This window comes from Paramormyrops kingsleyae, chromosome 5, assembly GCF_048594095.1.
Source record: "Paramormyrops kingsleyae isolate MSU_618 chromosome 5, PKINGS_0.4, whole genome shotgun sequence".
NCBI classification, from domain to species: Eukaryota; Metazoa; Chordata; class Actinopteri; order Osteoglossiformes; family Mormyridae; genus Paramormyrops; species Paramormyrops kingsleyae.
In genome coordinates this window covers 35,122,554-35,149,698 of record NC_132801.1, presented here as the reverse complement: position 1 = coordinate 35,149,698, position 27,145 = coordinate 35,122,554, and the positions used below count along the sequence as shown (strand labels likewise).

Sequence of the window (27,145 nt, the reverse complement as noted above, 5' to 3'; positions counted from 1 at the left end):
TCTTTCTTAGAAACGGACATTCGAACTTCATTGTGCCAGTGTAATTGTACAATTGTTTCTCTGTTCCTGTTACATTCTGCAACAGTGACCAAGTATTCCAAGAATACCATGGCAATGGATATACAGACTGACATATTAAACAAATCTATATAAAGTGCATTCTGTCTCTTTCTCTTGTTTCTTTCCAGCACCCCGCAAGTCCCCAGTCATGAACCATTTAATTACTCCACACGTCATGTAGTAATGTACAATTTGTGTTTTATTTTTTCTCATTACCATAATCATCTTAATTTTTATCATCTTCTCATAATTTGTTATAGCTGTTCATTTTTTCTGTTTTTAAATCATAACACAATATGTTCTCAAAATTTACACATACAAGTAGCATATTTTTACTGTCCATTTTTCAAATGTATTTACTTTTTTAAACTAAATAAAGTTACAATCAAAATAATGTAATAAATTAACATTTACATACAGGTATTCAATACATAAATACATACAGATAAATAGTCATCATAAAAATAAAAAACACACATTTTACAAACTCCTTACCCTACCTTTAATCTCATGTAATTATTTTTATTTATTTTGTCTTCTCTCTTTAAAGTTAAATTCACTGTTGTTTTGTCATGCATTTTAACACAGATGTTAAACTTGTTTTGTTACGCTGTTCACTCTACTCCTACTGAATCTGTTCCTTCCTCTGCTCCATTATCCCACTCACTGCGATTTCTCGTTGTTTCTTGCGTGCTGCTTTTCTCGGTACCTGTACACCTTCCTTGCTTGGTTCATGTTTCTGCAGACAAATCATCAGCGATTACTAGATGCTTCATCTCGCCATCTAAGGTTCCCACCTCTCATTCGTACCCAGACCCTCTGCTTGTCGACAGTCTGTGTCTGGGAAGACAGGTGGCAACCCTTTGTCTAACTACATTCCCTGGCATAACCACTGGCAGTGGACAATCGCTGATACTCTTCAATGAACTGTGCTCATACAGGTGAACCAAATGTGCACTTTGCACGTTTGTAGGAGAACACGATAAACTAACCTCATTAACAAAAGCACACCACAGTACACTTGCATACACACTTACTGTAAACACCATACCATCCCTGTTGTGACACACAAACACTGCTGTTTATGTCTATGGGCAACTTCTGGCCCGAAAACAGAAGCACTTGTTGGTTCCAGCTTATGGCTGAATAACAAAAAAAAAAAAAAAAAAAAAATCAAGAATCATGGTCACCCAAAAGTGGGCTTGCATCATGATGTTCTGCACTGACTTCTTGAGCAATAGTGCCTGTTTTTTCTGGCCTACACATGAGCAAGCCTCCTTCTGTTGACAGCTAAGTAAAGATGACATCACTTAGCCAACATGATATCAGTCTCTATACCGACATACAGCTTCACAGTACAATGGTAGATCCAGACGACGAGAAAAACAGACCAAACTGAAATGCTGAAATCCATCCACCCATTCAATGAAATAGCCTCCTTTGTCATCTTCAGTATCTTCAAGATATTTACTCGAACTAATCGTGCTTGCTTCCAGGAGCTCTCTTAAATTTTCTCTCTGTGACTCTATTATTGCAGAACTGTCCACGTGTATCATGTTTTTTTTTCGTATTTTTGTCTTGTGTTTTTTTCTGAAATTAATCAAATCCAAAATCCACTGGCCCTGTGAAACATAACAAGGAAGTTACTCCTTTCAGAACTAACTATTGTTTCTCAGCATTTAGTCAGCGTTAATGTTGTTTTGGGCAATTTAAAAATTTTAACAACTGAACAATGTTTACCAGGAAAAAAACACTTAACGACAAAATGATGTTGATTTTACACACAAAAATCGAGTACGCTAATGATGACACTGATGAATGGGGCAATGTGTGACACGTGATGTAATATCCTCACCACATCATGCTCCTCAGCAGGAGTAAGTCCGCACTGATCCCGACTCCCCTCTGGACCCAGAATTTACTGAAAGATGGAGATAAACGGATTGAAAAGGAACTGTACTGTAATGACACACTACAATACTGGACAAAGCACTAAAATCCTGTAATAACTGCCCTTTTCCCCTCAGGATTTGCATTATGGTTGATAATCCACTGAAGTGGCGGTTCCCAACCAGTACACTGTATGCAAATTTTACCAACCAATAAAAGTTGTTTTAAGGCGGGGTTGATCGGGGGGGACTGATTAGCTGTTTCCATTTATTTTTCCAGATCAGGGGCCATAAGAGACGGCATGGTTTGAAAATATATCGCTTATTTTTGGAACTTTAACAAGACAAACGGCCAGGATCCCACAGGGCAGTGGAATACTGCCTGAGGACTGCTGGGGGGGGTGGGAACCTCTGAGCTAGAAGACTGAGTGCTCGCAAACACACTGTTCAGAACTGGGAATGCCGGGAATGTGCCAAGTGCTTGTCCAAAGGCATAACGAAATACGAGATCCCGCAGCCTTCAGCTACTGATGATCGAGATAGCCCCCCCTGCCCCCTCCGGGGGGCTCACCCTCACTCTGGACTTTCCTCAGGGTCACTGATGGCGTAGAAATGGCCGAGGCACGGAAGTTGGGCGGCAGTGTTTCAGAGGAGTCGGACGTGACTCCCCTAAGGTCCTTCTCCCTGAACATCTTCCTCCATGAGGGCGAGCGGGAGAATGTCTTTGTGCCATCCTGAGGGAGAGCAGTGAGGTCAGACGGGGGCCATGTTGGTACACTCTCACCGGACACCCAAAAAGCTCATCTCTAACTGGCTGGTTTTTCTGTGTAGCTGAAACCCAGCAGGGGTGCGTGTGTATTTTGCGTGTATTTTACCTCATCTGGCCTCCTCTCCGTTCCCACGGAAATGAGTGCATTGTATTCCTTCTCCAAGAGCTGTCGGGCCTGGGAATTAGAGGGCAGGGGGAGGAAACGAAATTGATGAATTCGACATGTCAGCACGACCACGAAAGAGCCCCAGGCGGTGGGGACAGCCTGCCGGTGCTGGAGAGGCCCACACCTGTGTGTTCTGGTTGGGGATCTGCAGCAATAGGGCCAGGTCCGTGTAGTCAAAGGTGTCGTCAAGGGCCAGCAGTGACCCGTGCACCCCACTCTCCCTCAGGTTGTCGGCAAACTCCTTCAGACCCACGGACTGCACCCAGCACATGACCCGCTCGTTTGACCATACCATCACATCTGGGAAAGGTTAGAGAAAGCATCAGGTCTGCATTAAAACCCACAGCGGAACAATCCGGACCATCTACAGGATGTAAATCTAACCCCCATACATCACTTTTACTTTTATTGTGATTAAAATATAGTCCATCCATTTGCTTATCCAGCCTAGGAATACAGTGAAACTGGAATCTATCCCAGAATACATCAGGCAGGGCACGCCCTGGTCCATTATAATGCACATGCACAGACACTACGGCCAATTTAAAGGTGCGAGTTAACCTGTAGCACTACCTGGAAGAAACCTGTGAAGACACAGGGAGGACTTGCACACGCAGAACCAGGGGTGGGAACAGATCCCACAGCCCTGTCAAGCGACAGTGCGAAGCACTGCCACCCTAAAATGTGGTCCGTATTATTGCTATTTTTATTATTCAGCTTTATTTTTATCTTTGGACACCTGCATGGCATATAAATCAATAGTTAGTATTAAATGGCCTCTTACAAGGCGATTATCGGAGTCTCACTATGAGGCTCTGTCTCTGGCTTCTCTGGTCAGAGGTAAAATCACCTTTGTTCTGGTGCTGGCTCTCCTCCCTTCTTCTCTCCAGCTCCTTCCTGTCATAGTTTAAACGCTTCAGGCACATAATGCCGTAATGCAGGCTGACCCTAAGAGGGATACGCACATGGAAGAGTCAGCGAGCAGTGCGCACAAGAGCAAATGAGGTCCGCTTTAGCTCTGCGGACAAATCTTGCATTAGTTAATTATCAACCGAGCATATAACATGTGGCATGGCAACCAGGATGAAAACACACAAAAACAGGCCATTTACAGATTCGTAAAATACATCGTTACAACCGACAAAGTCAAAAGCCGGAATTTTTGGGGAAAGCACATATACTGACTGATTTAAGTGCACAGCTCATTATATAGCTGTGAATGATGCAGGAATGCTGAAATGGGACTGGGAATTAGCAGAGGCCCACCTGTGGAAGCTGTCCACCATCTTTAACTGGCCCCTCAGCTCCTTCTTGGTCAGGTGGTCCAGCATACGGGCGTCCACCAGGGACTCCATGAAGTAGCTGCGGTACTGGGGCAGACCCAGGCTAGGGAGCCACTCGTTTCCCACCCACTCGTGGTTCATGTCCCCATAGGCCAGAATCTGGGCCAAGGTCAAGAGAGATCCATTCAGCATCACGGTGTGTCGAATAATCGGTCGTGTCAGGAGAATAAATAAGCACAACCATGACGGGGAAGGAAAGACAGCGGTGAAAATAACGTGAAAAGCAGGAATATAGGAAGGCAGAAGAAAGAGGGACAGACAAAAAGAGGAGTGCAAGTATTTGAAGGGAATGGAAGGTGAATAAGGTAAGACTTTTTGCAGTGAATTATGGGAAAGCATAGATCTGGGAGCTAAATAGCGGGATTAACTATTTTGTATTTGTGTATTTGCATCTGGTACCTCTGACTGTATGTGGAATGAAGAGGGGCAGGGTGCAGGCAGCGGAAATCTAGGCTAAGTATAACGCAAAATCAGACTGAGTGCTATTAGATGAGACGGGAACGCACCTGATCCCAGCTTATCTCCTTCAGCTCCTTGGAAGTGGAGGGAGGTGAAAGCGAGAGCAAGACAAAGAATTGAGAAACAGATTTGGCAGGAGAGGACTGAAGGCACATCGAGCGGAGCGGGGCGGGGCGGGGCGGGGCGAGGCGGGGAACGCACAGGTAGGATTTGTTTGTTAGTAGTCAGAAACTAGTTGGAAGAAAAAGCACTTTAATAAAAGCTGAGGGCATAAAGGCAAGACCGACTTTAACATTCAATCAGACGAACAAAGAGAAAGAGAAAGAGATTAATTATTGTCAATTAATGCAAGTTACACTTTAAAGAATACTGCAAAATATATCTGTATATGCTTTCCCAGGCATTAAGTTAGTGTTCTGCTTTCATTGGCCGTGTGCTTTAGTAACGTCACATCATCAAAATCTGAGGATGTACTTTATTCATTTCTAGACTAACACCACTAGCCCAGCAGTGAACAGTACTGGGCTTTTTTCCAAGAGTAGTCCATCTGTTTCAGAGAACCACACACAAAGTAATCATGTGGTCAGCAGAACACGAGGGGCGACATCCCTGAGTGGCGGCGGAGGAGGGAGGAAATCACTTACAGGCTTCGTGGCAGCGGTGAGAGACTCCATTTCCGCGTGCGTCATCCACACGTTACTAGTCGACTGCGGCCGCATGCCAAGGGACAGAAACAATGAGAATGCGACGATTTCATTTAATAATACAATGACGATAATAATAGTAATAAAGATTAATAACAATAAACAACAATAATAATAACATAGCAAGAACATTAATAATAATAATAATAATAACACATAAATACATAATACATAGAATTTATAATAAAATATAATAAAATGTATACTATATATATAATAATAACAACCATGCTGCCTTTTTCTGCTGGGCATATACACAAAAATGTATAAACAAAAGCTGGCAAAGCCAAGGACGGCCCCGCTCTCATTTGCATCATGGTGATTTATAAATAGATGTGTAATAAAGGGGAGGTGTGCGTGTCCACTGACAGATCGCGTGCTGGCGGGGGCTGAGGGGCTGGTCAGGGACACCATCTCCTGGATGGCCAACCGCAGCTTGAGTCGGTGCAGCGGGTTGCTGATGCCGATCTCCCGCTGGATCTCCGTGTCCGACAGGTTGGCCATGACCGCGCCACTCCTAACATTCGCCCTGCATGCCGCCACATACCAGGCAGGCATGCCCACCCACAGCTAGGTGGCGGCGGACCCGGGGGGGGATGAGGGGGTGGGAGAACAGAAGGCAGAGAGGGGAAAGACGAGAGGAAGGAACATGAATGACAGGGCTAGTTCTGGGGTGAAGAAGATGGGCACCTAAGGAAAGATGGACATTTACATTCATCAAAGTGACGATTCACAGTAAAATGAATCACTTGACCCTGCACGAGTGGGGGGGGGGGGGGGGAGGGCTGAGGTGGTGCATTCAACTAATTCAGTGCTTCGTGCTTCTCACCCAATTTCTTGGGGAGCGCCAGAAAGTCATTTTTACTCCATCCCAGCTCCCAACACACCTGTATAAGGTATTTGCTGTCCTTCATTGACTTGGAGCTGGGAGGAAGCAAAAATGTGGACTGTCTGGGGTTCCCTGAGGACTGCGATGACATGCTACATTCCACAAACTTTCTAGGCTGAGATTAACCCTTTCACACAATGTATTTAATGACAGCAAAGTAGTGGGAGGATATGGGGTATACCTCCAGCCAGGACACCACAGTCGGTCCATCCCAGGAAGCGAAGGGGAGACCCTGGCGACAGGCCTCCTCCAGTAACTCGTGCCTGGGAGGGGGAGGGACACCAAAAGAGACCATGACAATGGAGACTGGAGGTGGAAGAAAGGGAGATTTCAGCAAAGAAACTGGAAAAAGAATGTTACGGCACGAGAAACACCCACAAGGCCTGAACATGAGAACCATTTTCTATTGTACTTATCTGATTCTGTGACATCACTGTTTAATTTCTCCTTAAACAATAATGCCACCCATTTTCACAAGCTTCCCCCAACTCAGTGCTAATAGGTGAATAAAAGTCACACAACAGTTCTTTAATTACCTCTACTAGCCTAATACTCCACATTCCCTGAATGATCTTAATAATCCACTTTCTGCTGATCTGAATGGTAGTTTTGTTTGATTCTTGCTTTGACTTGCTTTGTTCTGTCTCCTGCTCCAGTGCTGCTTACACTTCAAACTGCTCATCCGAGCCGCACTTATGCCTAATCAACTGCTTGACAGCCTGTATGTTTGTAATGTGCTATTTGCCTCATTTGTATGTTACTTTGACACAAGTGTCAGCTACATAAAATAAATGTAATGTAATAATGCCCAGAAAAGCTGCTCCTGTAGCCCCGTCCAGTTTGAGTCCACTGGGGGGCTCAGGGTGTTAAGTGTAATAGTGCACATGTGGTAACCTTAGGGGGGAGGGTGGGAGTTTCTGACAGGTTACAAAGAACCATCCTGTGACCCAAATAGGGACATCATCATCACAGGAATGAAACACATATTTTAAACGTGGTCCATTGGACATACCTCTTCACTTCAAGCTATCAGACCTGTTCCCATTATTTATGGATTCTTACATGGTCAAAGTTTTAGACCCAACCTGGTCCTCAGAGACCTCCATACAGTCTACGATTTTTTTCCTGGCAGGGAACTGGGAGGGAGAAAAATGTGGATTGTCTGGCGGTCCCTGCTGGGAAACACGGTTTTAAACCTTTGACATTAAAACAAGTCTTCTCTTTAGACTTGATGCCTATTCATACCAAGGTTGCTTAACTATGCTCCAAGCTATCGTTGGCCATTTTCCAGGCGTAGGCTGGACTCACATATTACATGAGGAGTTTATGCCCTGTCAACACCCCAGTATGGAGTGTCTATTCCATGCTGACAAAGGTGGCCTAGATGATGAGGATCCTCCAGCGTGCACGACGCATGCAGTCTCCAAGCACCAGACCTCAAACTGCGAGAGCAAACATCATGTCTCTGGTTTGTGGATGACTTAATCGGTACAAGACTTTCTTCTGCAAAGTCTCAGGCTCCTTCTACACATCTGCTGTCTTGGGGTACAGATAGCCTGTCAAATTTTTGCGAGATTCCATTTGTTCACAATCTGTAGCTCCTTTTTTTAATGAAACCAATTAACCCCCAACAAAATATATATGTTACATATTAGTTTGGATGTTAATAGCCCTGTGACATAAGATAACAAAGAAGTGATTTTACTTCTTCTTGCTACGCCGGTCCTTGTCCACGGATCCAGTGAGTTTGGTCAGGCCGAGAGGATCTGCAGAGCTGACATCATCAGAGGGTGTTGAGGCTAAATGAGACACAGCAGACCACATCAGGCGCTGTGGCAAGCATGTCCCCAAGAGTGCACAACTAAAATTGAGGGTGGGTGGGGGGGGGGGGATGTCTCAGCTCTAATGTATTCTTTGCTTTAACTATGCTTTTCCTAAAACAACACCCCACCCCAGAATCCCACCACCAGTCCCAGACTTGCATTACCTAATGCACCATTACCATACTGTTCTATGATCATATGCATTTACACACTGAAACACCGTGACATTAATATAAATGTTGTCCAAGCAATATTGTCTGTAATGTACAGTCATCTGGACAAGACTTTTGGCCCACTGAATAAATTACAAACATAATATTCCTACAGTATGCAGTCTTGCAAATCTAAATTATTGCCAACTGAAATGAGCTAATGTGTACTTTTTAAATACAAAACACACGCCCGCACCCACACACACACACAGGGCCCCTGAATCTCTTCCTCACCCAGGGATACAGATTCCCGTCCCGGCTGGCCCATCCTCCCTTTCTCTTTCTTGCCAAAGAGGCGACCGATGGAAGACTTAATGCTTTTCTTCTTGCTAGATTTGTGGAGGGAGTCTTGGCTGCTGTTGGAGCCGCTGCCGTCAGCTGAGAGGCTGTATGGAAACAGCAGCGCGGGTTAAAACCCAGAGGGAGCAACGGAATAAGGCTCTTAGCTGTCGCTGGCATCGGCTAACTGACCTGCGGAACTCCCGATGGTCATCAAGGCCAGCACCCGGGTGTGTGTGAGTCATCCTGTCCAATCGGAGAGCTCGAGGAGTGGGGGGAGGAGTGGAGTCCACAAGGGCCAGCGACCTCTCCTCCTCCTTGTTGTTCTGTGAATCGGGTTTTCAGAACAAATATTTAAATCTCACTGATCAGTCTCTCTCTTCTGGTCTTTCTCACGATCAGTCGCACATATTAATGACACACGTGTCTCTCAGTCTCTCTCTGTCTTTTTCATGTTCAGTTACAGACTAATGAAACACTTGTGTATCAGTCTCTCTCCTTCTCTTTCTCATGTTCAGTCACACAGACTAATAACACATCTGTCTATCAGTCTCTCTCTGTCTTTCTCATTCAGTCACACAGACTAGTGACACTCCTGTCTATCAGTCTCTCTCCTTCTTTCGCACGTTCAGTCACACTGACTAATGGCACAACTGTCTATCAGTCTCTCTCTCCTTCTCTTTCTCATGTTCAGTCACACAGACTAATAACACATCTGTCTATCAGTCTCTCTCTGTCTTTCTCGTTCAGTCACACAGACTAGTGACACTCCTGTCTATCAGTCTCTCAATCCTTCTCTTTCTCACATTCAGTCACACAGACTAATGACTCACCTGTCTATCAGTCTCTCTCTGTCTTTCTCTCATTCAGTCACACAGACTGAGACACCTGTCTTTCAGTCTCTATCCTTCTTTCTCACGTTCAGTCACACAGAATAGTGACACACCTGTCTCTCGTTCTCTCGGGCAGGAGAGTGAGGCAATCGGGGTGTTGAATGTCCAGAGCTTGGCGGTGAAGGGGAGGCCAGAGTGGAGGAGGTGAGAGATGATGGAATGAAGCCCCTCCCACTCCCATCTCTCCCTCCACCCAATGAGTTCGGAGGAATTGGAGGCCCATCCAGAGCAACGCTGCTGACCCTGCTCTCGATCTCTTCCGCCCTTAGCTCTGTGCTTTCTTTCTCCTCCTGAATCAGTCTGGATGAATGGAGAGAGTAAGGAGCAGTAGAGTGTTCTTAACACAAACTCAACAAGAATCCTGTGTGACTCTTGACATTTCAAAACCTCTTCTAAAATCATCATGGAATTTGCAGCATATATTCCATATACTTGTGTATTTGTTAACTCAGCCACTAGTATACCACATTCAGCTAATCAATACCTCAATTAAGAGAAATTTAATGAATACATGGAATGGCTGGGATGCCCCTGAGGAGATGTTTGGGGACCAAAGTGGTCTTCTTCATGCCATCCATGCCAGATACCAGTAACATTTTGGAGAACAAAAGAAATTCTTGTTAATTTTATTGTGTTACTGTTCATTAGCATATATTCTAATGTTAAATGTTTTTCTCTCACCAAATGTACACTTATTACCCAGATAATACCCAGATTGTGGGCAGTGGTGGCTTAATGGTTAGGGAAGCGCACTTGTAATTGAAAGATCAAATCCCCGACCAGCAAGGCACCACTGAGGTACCTTGAGCAAGATACTGCCCCAAGCACTGCTCCCCGGGCGCTGAATTAGGTGCTATGTCACATATGGGTTAAATGCAGAGGACACATTACGTTGTTGTGTGCTGTGGTGTGTCAACAATGACCACTGATCACATTTTCTCTGACAGCCCTTTGCAGATTTCTGTACAGTACTGTATATTTGTCCTAAGTCTGCTTCAGGCTATGAGGCGAATCCTCCCTCTTCCTTTGACACAGGTGTTCCATGAGGAATATCTACTCTAACTCCATATGGGACACTGACTTTATCTCTTTGTTGATGGCCTCCAGCTGCTCCTGTAGCATAATGGCCAGGGTCTGCACATCTGTCTGTCCACTGGGGGAGAGGAGCTCTGAGCCAAAGATCGTCTCTCTGTCCTCCTCGTCATCTGAGCAGCCGCCCTCAACGCCGCCTTCGAACCCAGGTGCTAGCAGATTGCTGCTATCCCACTCCCCATACTGAAATGAGAAGATGGCAGTGTACAAATGGCTCGATTTAGGTGACTTACGATGAATCAAAGGTGCTGTCTGTCAACGAGTACAGCATCATATAACTGCATTGGTGTGAGACTAAGAATGCAGATTTCACCTTGCTGGCATCCTCCCTGGTTGGACCCCATCGCCCGCGGTGAGTCCGCCTAACCACGCCCCCTGAGGCTGCATTGCCATAGTGATCCAGGTGCGTGGTTGAACCAGCTGGGAGAGCACCGGTCCCTTGGGGGAACCTCAGTTCAAGTGCACTTCCTGGAAGAGACCTGAGAAAGACCAACAGGCGAGAACAGACACATTCCTCAGTCAGTAGGCCTCTGAAAAACATGCAAGACTCTTACCATCAAACTGCAAAACTTGTGCATTATTATCACACATAGTACTGTAAGTGTATATTAATTAAGTGTACAAAATCTTTTATAAAACATACTGTATATACCCCAGAAGTACTAGTGTAGCTAACCTGGAGTAGGTTGAACTGGGCCTTCCCCTCAGCTGATCAAGTTCAGTTTGAAGTCTCTCTAGTTCAGCTATGAGCTGATCCTGAGAAGGGCAGAGAGAGAAAGAGAGAGAGAGAGCAAGAGAAAGAGAGCGCAAAATAAGAGTATTGAAAGAGAAAGAACAACACTATTTCTTTGGCACAGGATCGGTATTGTGTTTGGCAAATAAAATGTATTTATTAGAGCATAATGCTGACATACCAAATCACACACTTTAGAGCAGTGGGGATAAGTACCTTGTTTGCTAGAAGATCATCCTGTATCTTCTTCATGTTTGCCAGCTCTTCTGAAAGAGCATTCTGGGTAAAAAAAAGGAAATAATTCATGACATTGTTATGTTCTTATGCCATTTTCTTTCATATTGTGTAACTCCTTTTTTTAAATAAAAAAACAATCTCACATGTCGATATTATTTCTTCAACCATGGCAAATACTGCTAATGATTAACTTGATACCAAATTTGTTACAAATATTAACCATTACGTAACAACAAGTTTTGAACCACTTATTTATGAAGAGAAAGTTTTAAAAGGAAAGTAAAAAGCATTTTATCTGTAGGAAAACAAGCACATTCAACAATCAAAATGTGTTTTTTCTGATATCATTGATTACTAAAAGCAGCGGTTTGTTTACTTTCCCTTTAATGCAGGTAACAGAAGCATGTGTGTTTAGGTCTCATGTGGACATTGTGAGCAGAATGGGAGGTCGGGTTCCATGACACATTAAATCAACTACCCCCCAAGAGAATATCTTTTAATAGTCACATAACACTGAGACCAGCAAGGTCCCCTACATCATGGGATGTATGTGCATACATCAATGTGCATACACCCAACACTGCTGTCCCACCATATCAGGGCTTCCAAACATTTGTTGTGCTATGCACTTATTAAACTTGTGATAGGTGATTGGTTAGAATGCTCGGCCTTTATGCAAATCTGACCATTGTTGCACTGTGATTGGGTAAAATGCCCCGCCTTTATGCAAATCGGAGCAGTTGTTGCACTGTGATTGGGCAAAATGCCCTGCCTTTATGTAAATCTCATCAGTTGTTGCGCTTTATCTTTATTGAATTCATGATAGGTGATTGGGTAAATGCCCTGCCTTATACAAATCTGAGCACTTGTTGCATGATGACCAGGTTAAATGCCCAGCCTTTATGCAGGCAAGTCATGGCATCCTGGGGTTGTACCTTCTCTTCAAGAGCTGCCATTCTCTCTTTCAGGTGAAGCTGCAGCCTCTCGTTGGATTCGGACAGGAGCTTGTCCACTGTGTCAGATAGCCGCTTGTTGTGCTCGTCGTTCATTCTTTCTCTCTGCCGTGCCTGGGTTAGAGAGAGAACTCAGTTAGGGGGTGGAGGTTCTCCCTGCCAAAACTAAACTTAAAGCTAAGTGCAGACAATGGAACGGGATGTAGAAGAGGCTGAATTAATGGCTTTGAGAGCAAAGGTCCTATGAATAGAAATATGAATAGAAATGAATTTTAAAAAGTGCTTTCACCCTCTGCAACTCCTGATTTTTCTCCTCCAGTTGTGCCTCCATCTGTCGCAACCGCTCTTCGAAGTTGCCATGGCGTTCTTCCGCCTGAACGACAGAATGGAGGCGTAGGCTGAGTGGAGTGAGTCAAAGCCGCCCGGTAGAACAGGCACGAGTCGGGGGGTGCAAGGGGCCATCGGACGGGCCACTCGTACCTTATTGAGCGCTGCCACTCGCTGGGCGAGTTGGGCCTCGATCTCTGGCAGCGTCTCCGCTCTCTGGAGCGTCTGCTGCAGCTTCTGCTTGGCGTCATCTAGCCGCTCCTGCAGTTGCCTGTTCTTCTCCTCGCTCTGCAGACGAGAGAGAGACCGGCGGGGTGGCACACTTACCTCTCAGGCTGCCCATGGGGCTCTGCTCTGCCCAGAGCGATAGCATGAAGCCGTATTTTAACCGGAGAATAGATTAACTCTCTATGTCTATCAGTAAACACAAATGAGGTAAAAAACTAAAAAAAAAAGCGGGTCTACAAAGAGATAATATTATGGCTGCAAACAGTGGCTGATCACAAGGTACCTGTCTGTAAAGCGACTCTTTGCTCGCCAGCTCGTTTTCAAGCTTGTCTTTGATGTCATGGAGAGAGGTTGCCTCCCTCTGGGCACTGAGGTATCTACAGGCGACACAAACAAACAGCTCTGGGGCAATCTGTTCGCCACAGTGTCCCAGAGAGTAGCACTCCGCGGAGGACGCACGCGATGGGGGTGATGTCACATGTGCTTTCGCGCTCACTGAACCCTGGCTGCCGAGTGAATCAGCTCTATAGTGTACTGGGGGCTGTGTGAGTGCCTCTCGCAGGAATTTTATCGTGAGTATTGCTTCAGTGAACGTGGTAAAAGAGAAATCACACAGATACCAAGTGAGATTAAGCACCAGGCCTTCCAGGGATGTTACCTGCGTTCTAATGTGGTAATTCGCTCCTCCATGTCCTCCCTCTGACAGAGCGCCTGACATGAAAAGAGAGGATGAGAGAGAAGCCAGAGTGGCAGTAATTAGATGGGTACTGGGTCACGACCTAGCCTTGCACCCTGAAGGTTTTGGGGTCAAGTTCCAGCACAGGCTCTGCTGAGCCATTGTTAGTAAGGAGCTCACTTTGAACTGCTGTCTGTGCAAATAAATGACAAGATCAACTGCATAAATGGATACAAGACACAAGGCATTCTACATGAGACGCTCCTGAGCATGTATACAGTTACATGTCCTCGCAGTTAACCAAGAAATACCATTTGTAGACGCCAAAATTATAGAAAAATAATCAAAGAACTGATATTAACAATCTCAGACTTACAGACACAGGGAAACACTGTGTGAAAGATACATTCTATATAATACAACAGTGATGCACCTACAGTTTTTAAGAAAAAACACACTGGGTAAATGGTTTAGTGACAGTGGCCCTGAAGTTTTACCTTATTGTTAAAAGTACTGGCATCAGAAATTCACTCCTAAATTCCTACTTATTTCCTATACACATCTGAACAAGACACACAAAATAAAAGAGCATCCTGTCATCAAACAGGCAGGCGGGATATACGAGATAATATCGGTTATTTTCGTTAGCAGATTCTAATCGCTCAATAAAGGTACTGAATTGTAGTGACATGTTTTAGGATGTTGATCCTATACTGTGTTTGTCTAGAAGCACTTATTTCAACATTTCAACTGCTCCGGCCCTGGGGAGCTTTGAACTTTAATTGTAAACAGGCAACAGGCTGCAGGGTTTGGCCACCAAACACACAGGTAGGAACTTGCTCTCCTCTCATTCCTGCCCATCACCCACCGTTCATGGAAGCCAGTGAAATTACAAATCATTCCAACCCAGAACTTGTATAACCTTGCTTTTGTAGCTCTGGGGCAAAGCGTGTCATCACCGACAAGTCATACCTTCAGCGCTGTCTAAATATCTCATCAGACATTTACATTGTTGTGTTTGCTACTGGTTATATGTTACAGTAGCTTTGGTGCCACTGGCTGTGGGGAGGGGGGGGTTGCACGAGCTTATAGCAGTCATGCCCATTAATAAACGGGCTATAGGGACACCACAAGCTATTTATACTCACCTCCTTTACGTCCCTCTGGAGCTTTTGATTGGCCTCCTCTGTTTTGGTTACCTCCCTCCGGGCAGCAGCAAGCTGCTCCTCGATTTCCCCCACCTGACAAGCGGGCAGATAAACCATTAAGGGGAAGCTGCAAAACGAACGGGACCCTTACTTACATCTCTGCTGCTACAGACTCTTATGTTTAGTGTCTCACTGTAAAGGTAATTTTTTTTTTTAGTTTTTAGTTGTACAGATGTGGCTAAGAGGCTGCAATTCTTTGACTGTCCACTTGAGGGGAGTCAGGAACCCAGAAATATGTCAGTATTCTTTTGTTGCCTTAGTGTGATTCCAGGTGCTGAGTTTTACCCTTCCTGTCAATGTCTGTATTAGAGTAATGTATTTCCTGATTCCTCATTAGAAATTACAATAAATTACAATTATAATTATTAAGGTACCTGTCTACACATCAGAGCGAGCCTCTCTTTCAACTGGGAGAGTTCAGCTCTCTGCCGTTCAATCTCTCCTTCTCTCTGTCTGTCTACCTCTCTGTCATCAAGAACCGAGGGCCCATTAGGCAGTATCTGTGAGAGTGGAGAAGATACCAGAAAAGAAACGAGTGAAGATGATGAGGGATGAGCAGGGTAGGCATACAGCAAACAAATAAATCATAACGTAGACAGTACATAACTCTACGGATGCCTGCAGGCCGTTTTTGTGATACCTCCTCATTGGTCACTCCATATTCACCGCCACTAAAATACACAGACAGATATGCAACATTCCCTTGCCTCTTTCCCGTTATCCAGCCCTTGCTGTCGTCTTTTAATTTGGTCCCGCAAAGAGTGGACCTGAGAAAGAGAAGTACCGGTGAAGATCGTGTAAGGGTGAGGGCCAGGTGCAACGGCATCAAGTCGCAACGCAAAAGCTTATGAAAAAGGACAGAAGCTCTCACCTCTTGTGTAGAAGTCTCCAGTTCTTCCTCTAAAACAGACACTCTCTCAAGGGCCACCCGGAGTCGCTCTCGAACCTTGGCAAGGTGGAGAAAATGCAGATGGGTGGGCAGGGATAGCGTGAGACCGCAGTGATAGGACATGGGAGACAGGCGTAAGACAGGAAAAGATTTTGTAAGAGAAAAGAAAGCAGAGAGGAAGGCCTGACAGGTGAAGGAGTAGGACAGGAGGAATAGAATAAGTCAGAAGGGGAAGGATGCAACCTGCAAGGGCTGTGCAGCCAGCATAGCAACTGCATCAAACTCTAGGTCTGAACTGTTTACTGATACCATCATCCATCCATCCATCCATCCATCCACATATTCTGGACATGGTTGTGGGGTGGCCAGGAGCCAACCCCAGGCAACACAGGGCACAGGCCTGGGTTACATGCTGTGCTGGATGCCAGTATTCACTGACACCCTCATTCAAAAAACAAGTAACTCTTCCTATATTTAACAGTCCAATAAAACATGTGCTTTAATTAAGTCAATTCTTTCAGGCTGTGCCAAATTAAACTACCCACTGGAATGAAAGCATTAGGGAGCATATATTTGCAATCCGTAAAACTCCAGCTGAGACATTATTCATTTGCATCCAATCGATGGGTAAATTTGAAGGTGAAGCCATAGGTGAAGCAGTGTTCGTGTGCAGCCATCGCCACCGCTCACCTTCTCGTCCAGCGCCTTGTGGTGCTCAAAGAGTGACTTAAGGGCCTTGAGCACTTCCACTTCACTGGAGACCCCGGCGGGTGACTGGGCCTGCCTCTTCACCACGGTCATCCTCAGGCTGCGCTCGTGCCGGGACACCAGGCACTCCAGGTGCTCGAGCAGGAGCTGGGAGGCGGTGGTGGGGGGGGGGGCGGGAACAGGTCGTTCCGAGTGCGAACATTACGGCGCTACGCTAAAAGCCGTGCTTAAAAAAACTCAATAACGGCTCTTATCTGTGAGGCTCAATGACTAAATGTGCGAGGCAGTGAAATCGGGGTTCGGGACGGGACCGAAGGCACAGAGACGTACCCGCGTGTTGTTCCTCTCGGCCTTCAGCTCCGCAATCTCCTCCTCCCGCTCCAGCAGCTGCTCCCTGCACAAATTCAGCTCTTTGGTCAGCACCGCAAACTCCTGGAGAACAAAAAAATAAATAAATGTACACCACATGCACTGAAACATGGCAGCGGCCCTGCTCCCAGATTAGCACAGCGTGTGCTAATAGAAGCACTAACTCTATGGCTATTTCTCACTTTCGACTGCCCCACTCGTACATACATAAAACTAGGCACAAAACACACATAGTCATACATCTCCCTATATATTGTGCTTTTGTTTCAACACATAAAATAGCTATTTCAGTTTTGCTCCATACATATTTGCTTTCAAGCTGAACACTTTATTTAAAGTATCATGATGCACAACTTGGCTTTTTCCTGTTACCATTTTACTGTTTGTATTATTTACACTATATTTCTTTGAGATATTTCATTATATTTTTAAATGCAAAACTAAATATGCTAAACATGTTAGCTCGCAGTCTGCAAACAATTGTACTGAATTTCCATTTTTATCTAAATGTAAATAAACTCATACTCCTTTGACATAGCAAATACGTAGTTATGATGCTGTTTGTTTGTACCAGAACATAGAATGATACAATGCATATCACTAGCTAGTGTTTATCTGTTGGGCCAAAATGGCTTTGGGTTACTTGACAGAGTTAATCTTTAGTAATCCAAGACCTTGCAAACATGGAAACTAGTGACAAATTGAACAGAGCTGTCGATATACTTTAATGTCAATGAAGGAGAAGAAAATGATTCACATACTGATAGATGGCACAAGCAGAAGGTGTGCTGACGTAAATAGAGATAATAGGTAAAATAAACTAAAATGCTGCTGTATTGTCAAAACATTAAGAAGTAAAAAGAGAATGAGTTTCAGATGTATTTGGTGCACAAAAGCAGCCACATTGCTTTGCCTATTAAGTGGTGAGTCTGTTACCTGTTTTGATCCTTATCATGTAATAATCATAACTGTAGTGAATCCTTTTTTTAGCAGTGCCTGTATGTACAGACATTATATTTGCTTATCCGGCTAGGGTTGCCACGATCCAAAGTGTACGCCAAGAACCATGGGGTGTAGGGCAGGGTACACGCACACCCAGAGACACACAGGGACACACGCTCACACTCACACACACACACACACACACACACAAACATACTCACTCACCGTAACATACATACTGCAGTAAACATTTTATTTAGAAAAGACGGCTGGTCAGACTTCCTGAAAAAAAAGATAAAACTATAAAAGCAAAACGTTTTAAGAAAAAGTCATCCGTCAGCTGTATTACCGAGGGCTGTCACCATGATGTTGCACAAATAAGTTGGTATTAAAAAATGATTCATTCTAGGAAATACATGACATTTGTTCCTTTAGATTTTCAAGTTCTAGGCATGTCAATTTTTTTTTTTTTTATATTGGATTCCAAGGTGTTCCCCTTCTTGAATATTTTATCATAACTTGTGCATGCACATTTTAACCTGCCCATCTCTAGCCCAAATATATAGAGCGCGGCCAAACCAAACCCTCTGTCCTCTCTCCAGGCAGCTCAGGTGTTACTTAATGGAGCCTATTTTAAAATTCTCGACTGGACTGCAGAGTAAGATCTGGGGCTTGGTGTCTGCCTGTGCCGCATTTGTGCTTGTATCGAAAACGGGGAAGTGGCTCTTTCAACAGGCCAATTATGACAGACAAGACCTCCCATTCCCATCCATCATACACATACACACTCTCACACATACATGCATATATAAACAAATATTTATTTATATATAAAGCTTGGAAGATAAACACTAGCTAGTGATATGCATTGTATCATTCTATGTTCTGGTATTTAGCTAGCTACTTAATAGCAACTGGTTACATTTCGACAAATCTAACACAATGTTTATTTTTAAAAAGGTGAAATTCCTTCAAGTTGGCAAAACTATTTCTGAGGCTCTGTCACTCTCACCCCCACAGACTCGCTTTCCTTTTCTCGCACTCTCTCTCACCCCACCCTTCTACCTCCCTGTCTCTTTCTTTCATCAGGCACACAACTTATAAGAAACAAACCGAAAAAACAAAAAAAACAAAAAAGAAAGCACCCAGGAATGCGTGGTGGAGAGCACGCTTATGGAGCCCGACGGAGCGTAAGGGCGGCCGGCAGGCGCACGCCGGCGCCGGCGGAGCGCACCGCTAGCATTAGCATCAAACGCTGACTGCCTTTCGCAAGTACTTCTTAGCAAGGCGACTCCCACCAGCTCACACTCGCCTCCTCGAACACGAAGCCCCGAGAACCTTAGACATTGCTATTACATCACAGCGTTACACAAGACGGAACTGCAAGAGAGCACAGTGATGAGGTCTAACAGCCACGCGTCTGTTTGCAGCGTAGCAGAGTTTAAGCATGCTAATCCGGTTCCTCCCCAAGCCTCACAGAGGTGCACTTCTGCGCTACATCTGACACCTTGCCATTGCTTTATTCTTCAGATCCATTCAGCCAAGATATCATTACCATTGTATTCAGTGTATGGGGTACACATCGCATCTAACTCTCATCTTTCTTGTCAGTAGATTCCCAGGAAAACAGGGTAAATGGAGCATGGTGAAAATACTGTACATTTAAGGCACTGACGTCAGTTGTAGATTTTAAGCAAAGACCAAGAGCAGGTAAGGTGTGTCACAACCCAACTCAGAAGAGCACATCCAGCACAGCATCGACCTCCTGAATTTTATTTACAGAGAACCGATTATTTATTTATCTTAGCTACACATTTTTATATAATCTCAGTTTACGTACGTTTTACAATAATGAGCAAAAACACAATTTGCATCAACCCAAATTGGCTGCTGGCCGGTTGAGATGGTCAGACGGCAAACACTGAATGACATGCTGAGTGTGCGACAGGCATCTCCACTCAAAAGGCACACCTAGGTCACTGCAGCACAGTTTGTCCTGTGCCTTCTTCCATACTTAGCTAGAAGATCTTGGCTAGGAGATAGCTCAGAGAAACAGGCCTACCCAAAAGCTCATTTTCCTGCTCATAGTACCTCTCAAGCATGACGCTCCCTGCCTTCCCGTCTTACCCTGCGATGGGTTCTAAGACCAGTCATATGGTTCCCTGGAAATACATAGCTGATTCTGGCTTGAATATGTCGCGCACCATACCAGTAACAGCTGGTCAATATGTAATCACTGAATTGCTTATTTTATGACACCATGCTACCAGGCATTGGGCCACATATTAATGTCGAAGTCAGATTTGAAATTAGAAACAAGCTAAATCTTTTTGCGTCATATTTGTATTCGTTATTCTCGCTACTTCTTTTCAGTTACTTGTAATGGCAGCTTTACTGCACTACGGCTTAAGAAAAGCCATAACACACACACACACACACACACACACACATACACTCACTGGTTTGAAATTATATCTTTGTGGGGACTCTCCATTTATTTCTATGGGGAAAACTGTAATCTCAACACGACGACCTTAATCCCTACCCAGCCCTAACCTTAACCATAAGTAACCAAATAAAATATGAGACTTTTGGCATTTACTTTTTTGATTGCATTCACACATCATTTTGGGACCTGAAAAACAGTCCCCACAACGTCAAAATAACAGGTTATTATCACATTGTTGGGGACATTTGGTCCCCATAATATCATATAACCATAATCCACACACACAGACACACACACATGCACACAGGTTTGTAATTATATCTTTGTGGAGACTCTCCATTCATTTATATAGGGAAAACTCTAATCCCAACACGACAAACTTAATCCCTACCCAGCCGTCACCATAACCATAAGTAACCAAACAAAATATGAGACTTTTGGCATTTTTACTTTTTTGATTGCATTCACACATCTTCGTTGGGACCTGACCTAGACATTTTTTCCTGACTCCATCAGACCGTGCCGGATGGATGAACGATGTCTCACGCACAGTGACAAATGATGGCAAAACGAGCAGAGCAGCGCCTACTGTATGTTGCTGACGGAAACGCCAGGCCATGGCCTGAATGCCGTTACAGTACTGTGACACTGAGTGACAAAGGGAACATAGTGTGACACAACGATCTTTCTCTGTCTTCTCAAAGAGGAGAGATGAAGGGGAACGGCAAACAATGCCTGGCTCTGAAAAGGAATTCTGACTGCTCAGTTCCAACACACCAACACTATTTTCTCACCAACACGCACAGGCTTCTTGAGCCCGGCGTTAAAATAAATCAGTGAGCCTAAGTCGGTAGATTGTCGTGAGAGAGTCACAGCTCACCTGACAGAAACACAACTGGAATGTGAAACCTGCTAGCTATCCATGTCAGTCGCCTCTGTCAGCAATCCAGTGGGTGTACAGTTGCAGCTCTGTGTATGTTTATCAGTCGTTGACACAGATGGAGTGAAAGAGACAGAGAGGAGCATGGGAGGGAAATGAGAGGACAGACGGTGTCACAGTGGGCCCATTGGCACTTGGCCTTCTGGGAGTGTATCGTGCTGACAATGGTCTAAGGATGTCTATTAGTATCAATGTCCCACAATCCCCTGCTTTTTCTCTACCCCTGCCATCACACACCTTTATATCCTCTGCAGTCCTCTTTATTTTACGTCAAGCCTAAGACTGATTATCAATGCGTCTTAAGGTTTTTGTACAGAGTATACATTTTATTAGAAAACCTCCTCTTGCCAAAATGGCGTCGATGTCATGGTAAAGTCTAAAAAGGGATATTTTCACTCGCTCAGTCTCTCTCTCACTCTGACTCCCTCTCACACATAAACCCACCCAAACGAACGACATTAGCACTGATTACGCCACATCTTTATGCACCAAAGACATTCTTGGCATATAGTTATTCACCCTCAATGCAAGGAACTGGAAATGGAACTGTCAGAAGTCCAACCCCTTAAGCGCTACGCCACCTGCTGTCAGGTTTAAAAAAATTTCACATCGTTGCATTTTATTTATCTTTACCATTACTTGTATTTCACTTTTCTATTAAATAATTCTGTCACACCTTGAAGAAACACAGAGCTAACGCATCAATGTCTTGAATGTCAGTCAAGAAACATTAACCGATTAACATTCTGATCAACATGGTCTTTATCAGCCAAATAGCATATTCACCTGCTTCCAAAGCTAACAAGACCCACCAACAAGTAAACATAATATACAACAAATATGGGGAAGGGGAGTTGTAGCCATAATAATAGCATCCTATTAATAGCAACAAAGAAAATATACTCAGAGAACATTTCTGAAGACCTTTCTCTCCACAAATTAAAGCGCACTACTGATTTATCAGTCATGCTGATATTCTGAAATTAATATACGATAAGCAGAAACCAAATTTAAAACAAAATGAATTGAAAGATTGTATTTGTTTCACTATTACATTCCATGTGGATAATTGCAGACACTGTCTCATGGTTTAAAGGGAAAGGTTTATACCGGAAATTCTCCCAAAATGTTGAAATATATTTTATGAAGACCAACAGCATGATATTCTGTGTAATCTGAAGGAATATAAAGATCAATCAGCGTGCATTCTGTCCTCATTCAGCTGCATAACTGAAAAGACGTAAAAGCACAGAAGGGTTCAGAGGAAGTTCAGATTCAAAGCCTCAATGCAACTCGATGTAACTTCCTGTATCCTCCAGAGCTCCAATGTACACTGAGGCTGCCATCCCTCGACTGACCTGCACCTGACACATTTCCACTGCCCTTCAGACATACGGTTCATATGTGACTCAGTAAGTAATTCCAAATTAAGACATAAACCAAGAGACAGTGAACATGTCCCACAGTCATCTGCTTTGCTGCTCACAATCTCTGCTCAGTTTCTTTGAATTCTGTCATCATCTGATGGCTTCTGCATAAAATGAGCACATTGTCACCTGTTTCTCCATCCTTCCACAACAGTAGATGTCACAGTGCTGAGCTCTCTCGCCAATTCCCTCCCGAACAGGTGCTACCCCAAACAGCACTCTCACCGGTGGCTGCCCGTTAAGTCGTTCTGAAGAACTAATTATTTTTAAGATCCATACGTGCCAATCTCTTCAAAGACTCCCCAAAGCCGTCCATATGGGCAGAAAGGCTGATGCTACAGCAGAGAGAGAGAGTATGAGGTGGGTGTGCTGCCGTACCTGTGGCAGGGCGATGGAAAGCTGCCTCTGCAGTGACTCCTTCTCGTGGCCCAGGTCGCGGAGGCGCAGCTGTGCCGTGCCCAGGCTGTCCTGCGTCTCCCTCAGGCTCTCCAGAAGCCGCTCGCGCTCCGTCAGCATGTTCACCATCAGAGACTCCAGGTTGCCGGTGCTGCCTCCCTCGTCCCCTCTTGGTTCCCGGCCACCATAACCGCCTCCCATGGTCCCCATCCCACTGCCGGCACCGGCCCCCACCCCACCCCCTGCGGGAGAGGAAGAGCCCCCCCCCCCACCTCTCCCATCCTCCGAGATGGTGGGCATGACCTCGCACATCATCTTGAAACCGGAGGGAGTGCACCGCGACTTAAGAGACGCTTGAGTTGTTCTAGAGGGCTTCCTGGGAGTGCACCAGCCGGAACTAGGTTATAATCCCGGCCTCTCTCTACAACTGCACTTATTTTGGAAAACTGTGTATGTGTCTCACACGTCAGTAGCAGCGGGCCTATGTGTTGGTCGGCTCATCCCCAACTAGAGTCAGTAACTCTTAGCATTAGCTGGGTAGAGTAACCAGCTGGTCTTAGGGGCAACATAAGCGAGCATGTCAAGCTAATCGGAGAATCCATCCATTCTTCATTTCTGTCTGTACAACACAGATTTTTTTCCGGTTCTTTCCTTCCTTGTGTCAGTTCTGTTTAAGCGTCTCAAACTGATGAACGTGACGACACATTTCGGCTTAGTTAATCTGTGCACTTCCGATATTCCAGGCGTTTTCTCGTTAGGCAAAATGTATTTTGATGTTTTTGATAGGCAGTCCGATGCTTTCTTGTCTTTGTTTATCCGCCTGCGCTTTTGCGTGTGTTCCGGAAGCCTTTTTGCGTTCCTTTGTTAGTGCTTGACAGCCGCTGACTGTCCTACTTTTGACACCAAGCAGAACAGGTTGGCAAGCCAAAGATAACTTGCAGTTGGGCTCATCCAAGAGAGTGGTTCGGTGGGAAAGGTGGGATAAGCAGGGGGGGTCCCACAGGGGAGAGGTAAAGGCTGAGGAGGTGTATCGATGTGTTGAGGTTGGAAAGGCGGGTTTGGTGCGGTGGGGGGGAGGGCTGGGGGGGCTGGGGGGGGGCAGAAACAGGCCCAACTATTTCTGGCGGTGGCCTAGACACCTAGAAACAGAGCTGAAAGAGAAGGATAAATACAAGTAAACAAACAGTACCTAGGAAAATATGTGGAATATTAACAGTTAACACTGATACTTTGGACAGTAGTACAACATAGGTATTACACAGGACTGCAACACTCATCTCAACAAGTGAGTCTACATTACAGGACAGGGAGGGCAATGGGAAAATAACAGGGAAGATGGTTAGGAAAATGCTGGGTAATACATTTTGACAGTTTTACCAAATGGGGAAATTCATATGAAATAAAGTGGAACATATGCAGGACAAGCTTGCTAATGGTGTGCCAAATTATTGCCAATGCTACGCCAAGCACTTAGCATGGTTATAATACAAAATACAGCATTTCCAAAAGCCAGGCTTGTCACACTTAAAGGCATGGAAGCTCTTTGGAGATGTCTGGGACATCCCAATCATTGAACAAACAGTCTTGGTCCAGACCAACTATATCCAGCAACATGCCCAAACAATAACATTAGGAGCAAAAATTCTTCTTCTTATTATTATTATTATTATTATTACTGATAATTTCACAATTTAAACGGTTTTCAAAAGAAGAAACACTTATTAACAGAATACAATACATATATGATAATACAGCATACATAATAAGACAAATCTAGTAACAGATTAGGCCTTAGCTTTTTCCAAACACAGTACGTAAATATGAGCTATTTACGAAGTAGGACAGGCGGCCGTTGTACATTAACATGCAGATTCCTCAAATTGTAAAACAGCCTGTGATTGTGAGTGACTGAGTGAGAGAGAGATGAAGAAAAAGGGGGAGGGTTGTGCGGAAGAAGGAAGAGGGGGGAGGAGGAGGAGGAGGAGGTGGTGGTGGTGGTTGGGCGGCGGGGGGGGTCACGCTAAAAGAATCAACGTACAGAAGATACCGGGGCGGGGAGCGCAACTGCGGGTTAGCAGTACATGAAGCGGCTAATAAGGCCGGAATTAAACGTGCACCAAGAGGCATTCGTATAAATAACAGGCATTAAATCACGCTGCTTTGTTGCTCCTCTAATAAAGGCAATAATTCAGTAAATGAAGTTGGCTTAACAGATATCCCAGTATGAATGTGAAGAAGAAAAACGAACAGGAGATTGAGAACACGCTCAGTCAGATGCGCTCACACACACAAACAGATAAACTATGTGGCGACTGATCTTCTGACAAAATCAGCCTTCAGTTTCAAATATTCCTTTAATTAAATTAAACATTTTGCTTGTCGTCACTGACGCCTATTTAGGTGACGGTGCCATAATAATAGTCTCTCCCGGTGCTATATGTATGCCTATAGTTATCTATTTGTCAAGGCTAGTCTGAGTAGCCATAATAATATACAGGGGTGGAAAGGCAATGCGCTGAAGTAGTACCTAGAGTTTAAAATATTGCTATAATAAATAAGCAAATAAAAGAGAAATACCACAGATAATAATATATAAAATCATGTTAAAGAAGGTCACGCAAACGCATGCATGGCATATTATTCCTAAAATCAGCAACGATAGTGATATAAAGCATAAACAATGGATACGCTGCAACTACATTTCTTGGTTGGTAGGTTTTGCAAAAGCACGCATACTTAGAAAAAATACGAAATATGCAAAGATACGTATTCTGAAGAACCGATTAGCTTCTAAATCGGAAGTAACTGTCTACAAAGCATATACGGCGGGCTAAAATATTTTAATATTGCAGTCCGTGAATTTGTGCTGGCGCATATTTTAACATCTATCGTTCTCCAATTATCTGTGCATGCTTGTCAATCAATACGTCTGCAAAAATAGAGTAAATAAATTGCGATGTTGGAAACGCAGACACACCTGTCAATGCATGAAGTGTCTCGACATTCCGAGCGTAGCATCGTTTATTCTCTGGTTCTTTCCCTCCCTCCCTCCTTTCGCCTTTCCCCTCCCTTCACCGCAACACAATCGAATGCACATACTGAGGTATTATATACGCACGCATTCACACCGTTACACAAAAACAAATGCTTTGCATTCATGCAACACGGCAGTATTTAGTAACATTTTTTCTTACCGTAGTCATCGCGGAGGAGAGACGAAGGCTTTATATTCCCTCCGGCTTCATCACAGCAGCTCTCGCTCTTTCGGTGGCTATACCCCCCTTAAAAACCCGGATATCTACCCCCCCCCCCTTTCCTACTTCCACATGTAAACGGCACAAAGCAACTGAAAGAGACGCTACACCAGCACACCACACACCCCTCCTCCGTTTCTCTTCTCCCTCTCTTTTGGATGAAGGTAATAGGTCTTAAAGAAACATTCTCTCTATCATTCTCCATAATTAAATGTGTAATATAGTATAATAATTATAAATATATACATAGAATGTGCGTGTATATTTGCATACGTAAGAGTATATTATTTTATAAAGAATTTACATATACAGCACTGTGCAATTAAAGTGAAACAATTATAAGGTGCGGAATATTATTTAAAAATGAAAATTGTCAGTTCTATAGATTTAATATCTATGACTTAAAATGATTAAATAAAAGTATTAGTCTGTATAATAGATTTTCAGCCACAGTTCAACACTGGCCAAAGTACAATTCCCTTCGATTTGAACTTTTGGAAATCAACGGTGTTCTTGAGTCTTTCCAAATTTTCCAAATGTAGAGCTACAGTACAGTCTAATAATGCCATCCGCAAAAGTCCTGAAGGGTCTAATGATCACTGGTGACTATAGCTCACTGGTCACTACCACCAAGTATAACTGAAACAGTGAATAAACATCGGTTAGCATTTGAAGTGTTAAAAGAAATTTCACATGAGTAGGCTATCAACGGCGCACTGGCAAGACAACTTCAAAGCAAACGTGTGAAGGAAATCGCTTCATTAATTGAAACCTGTATTCTTGACGTTGACGTTCCTGAAATTAGACAAATTAGTACAAACCTATTTTTCT

At 44.2% G+C, this 27,145-nt stretch overlaps 1 protein-coding gene across 2 annotated transcripts; it reads right to left on the bottom strand.

The window, feature by feature from the left end:
• Positions 1–241: 241 nt before the first annotated feature.
• Positions 242–26,413, bottom strand: LOC111858256 (liprin-alpha-3-like). Of its 2 annotated transcripts, XM_023839862.2 has the most exons (32): positions 26,255–26,412; positions 23,043–24,211; positions 16,868–16,969; positions 16,520–16,684; positions 15,812–15,886; positions 15,648–15,707; positions 15,315–15,440; positions 14,881–14,973; positions 13,715–13,767; positions 13,340–13,433; positions 12,982–13,116; positions 12,791–12,874; positions 12,484–12,615; positions 11,528–11,590; positions 11,255–11,334; positions 10,892–11,057; positions 10,568–10,761; positions 9,540–9,786; positions 8,786–8,919; positions 8,549–8,700; positions 7,985–8,078; positions 6,461–6,542; positions 5,760–5,960; positions 5,331–5,393; positions 4,734–4,760; positions 4,151–4,326; positions 3,735–3,832; positions 3,009–3,184; positions 2,825–2,893; positions 2,521–2,683; positions 1,916–1,981; positions 242–1,682 (listed from the first exon to the last, which is right to left on the bottom strand). In XM_023839862.2, exons 2-31 carry the CDS (start codon positions 23,373–23,375, stop codon positions 1,929–1,931), a joined length of 3,690 nt encoding a protein of 1,229 aa, XP_023695630.1. In that variant the 5' UTR covers positions 23,376–24,211; positions 26,255–26,412; the 3' UTR covers positions 242–1,682; positions 1,916–1,928. The 2 variants fall into 2 exon arrangements, with proteins under 2 accessions (XP_023695630.1, XP_023695632.1); XM_023839864.2 differs by lacking the exons at positions 242–1,682; positions 1,916–1,981; positions 2,521–2,683; ... (3 more) ...; positions 4,151–4,326; positions 4,734–4,760 and adding an exon at positions 4,767–4,972 and having other exon boundaries at positions 26,255–26,413.
• Positions 26,414–27,145: the final 732 nt, after the last annotated feature.

What these genes read in the sequence shown, in the direction of transcription:
- LOC111858256 (XM_023839862.2), bottom strand. Translation starts at nt 23,375, where the DNA reads ATGATGTGCGAGGTCATGCCCACCATCTCGGAGGATGGGAGAGGTGGG. An exon ending in CCGAGAGGAACAACACGCGG is followed by an intron (nt 16,685 to 16,867) that starts GTACGTCTCTGT and finishes ACCGCCTCCCAG; the next exon opens with CTCCTGCTCGAGCACCTGGA. An exon ending in ATTACCACATTAGAACGCAG is followed by an intron (nt 13,434 to 13,714) that starts GTAACATCCCTG and finishes TGTCGCCTGTAG; the next exon opens with ATACCTCAGTGCCCAGAGGG.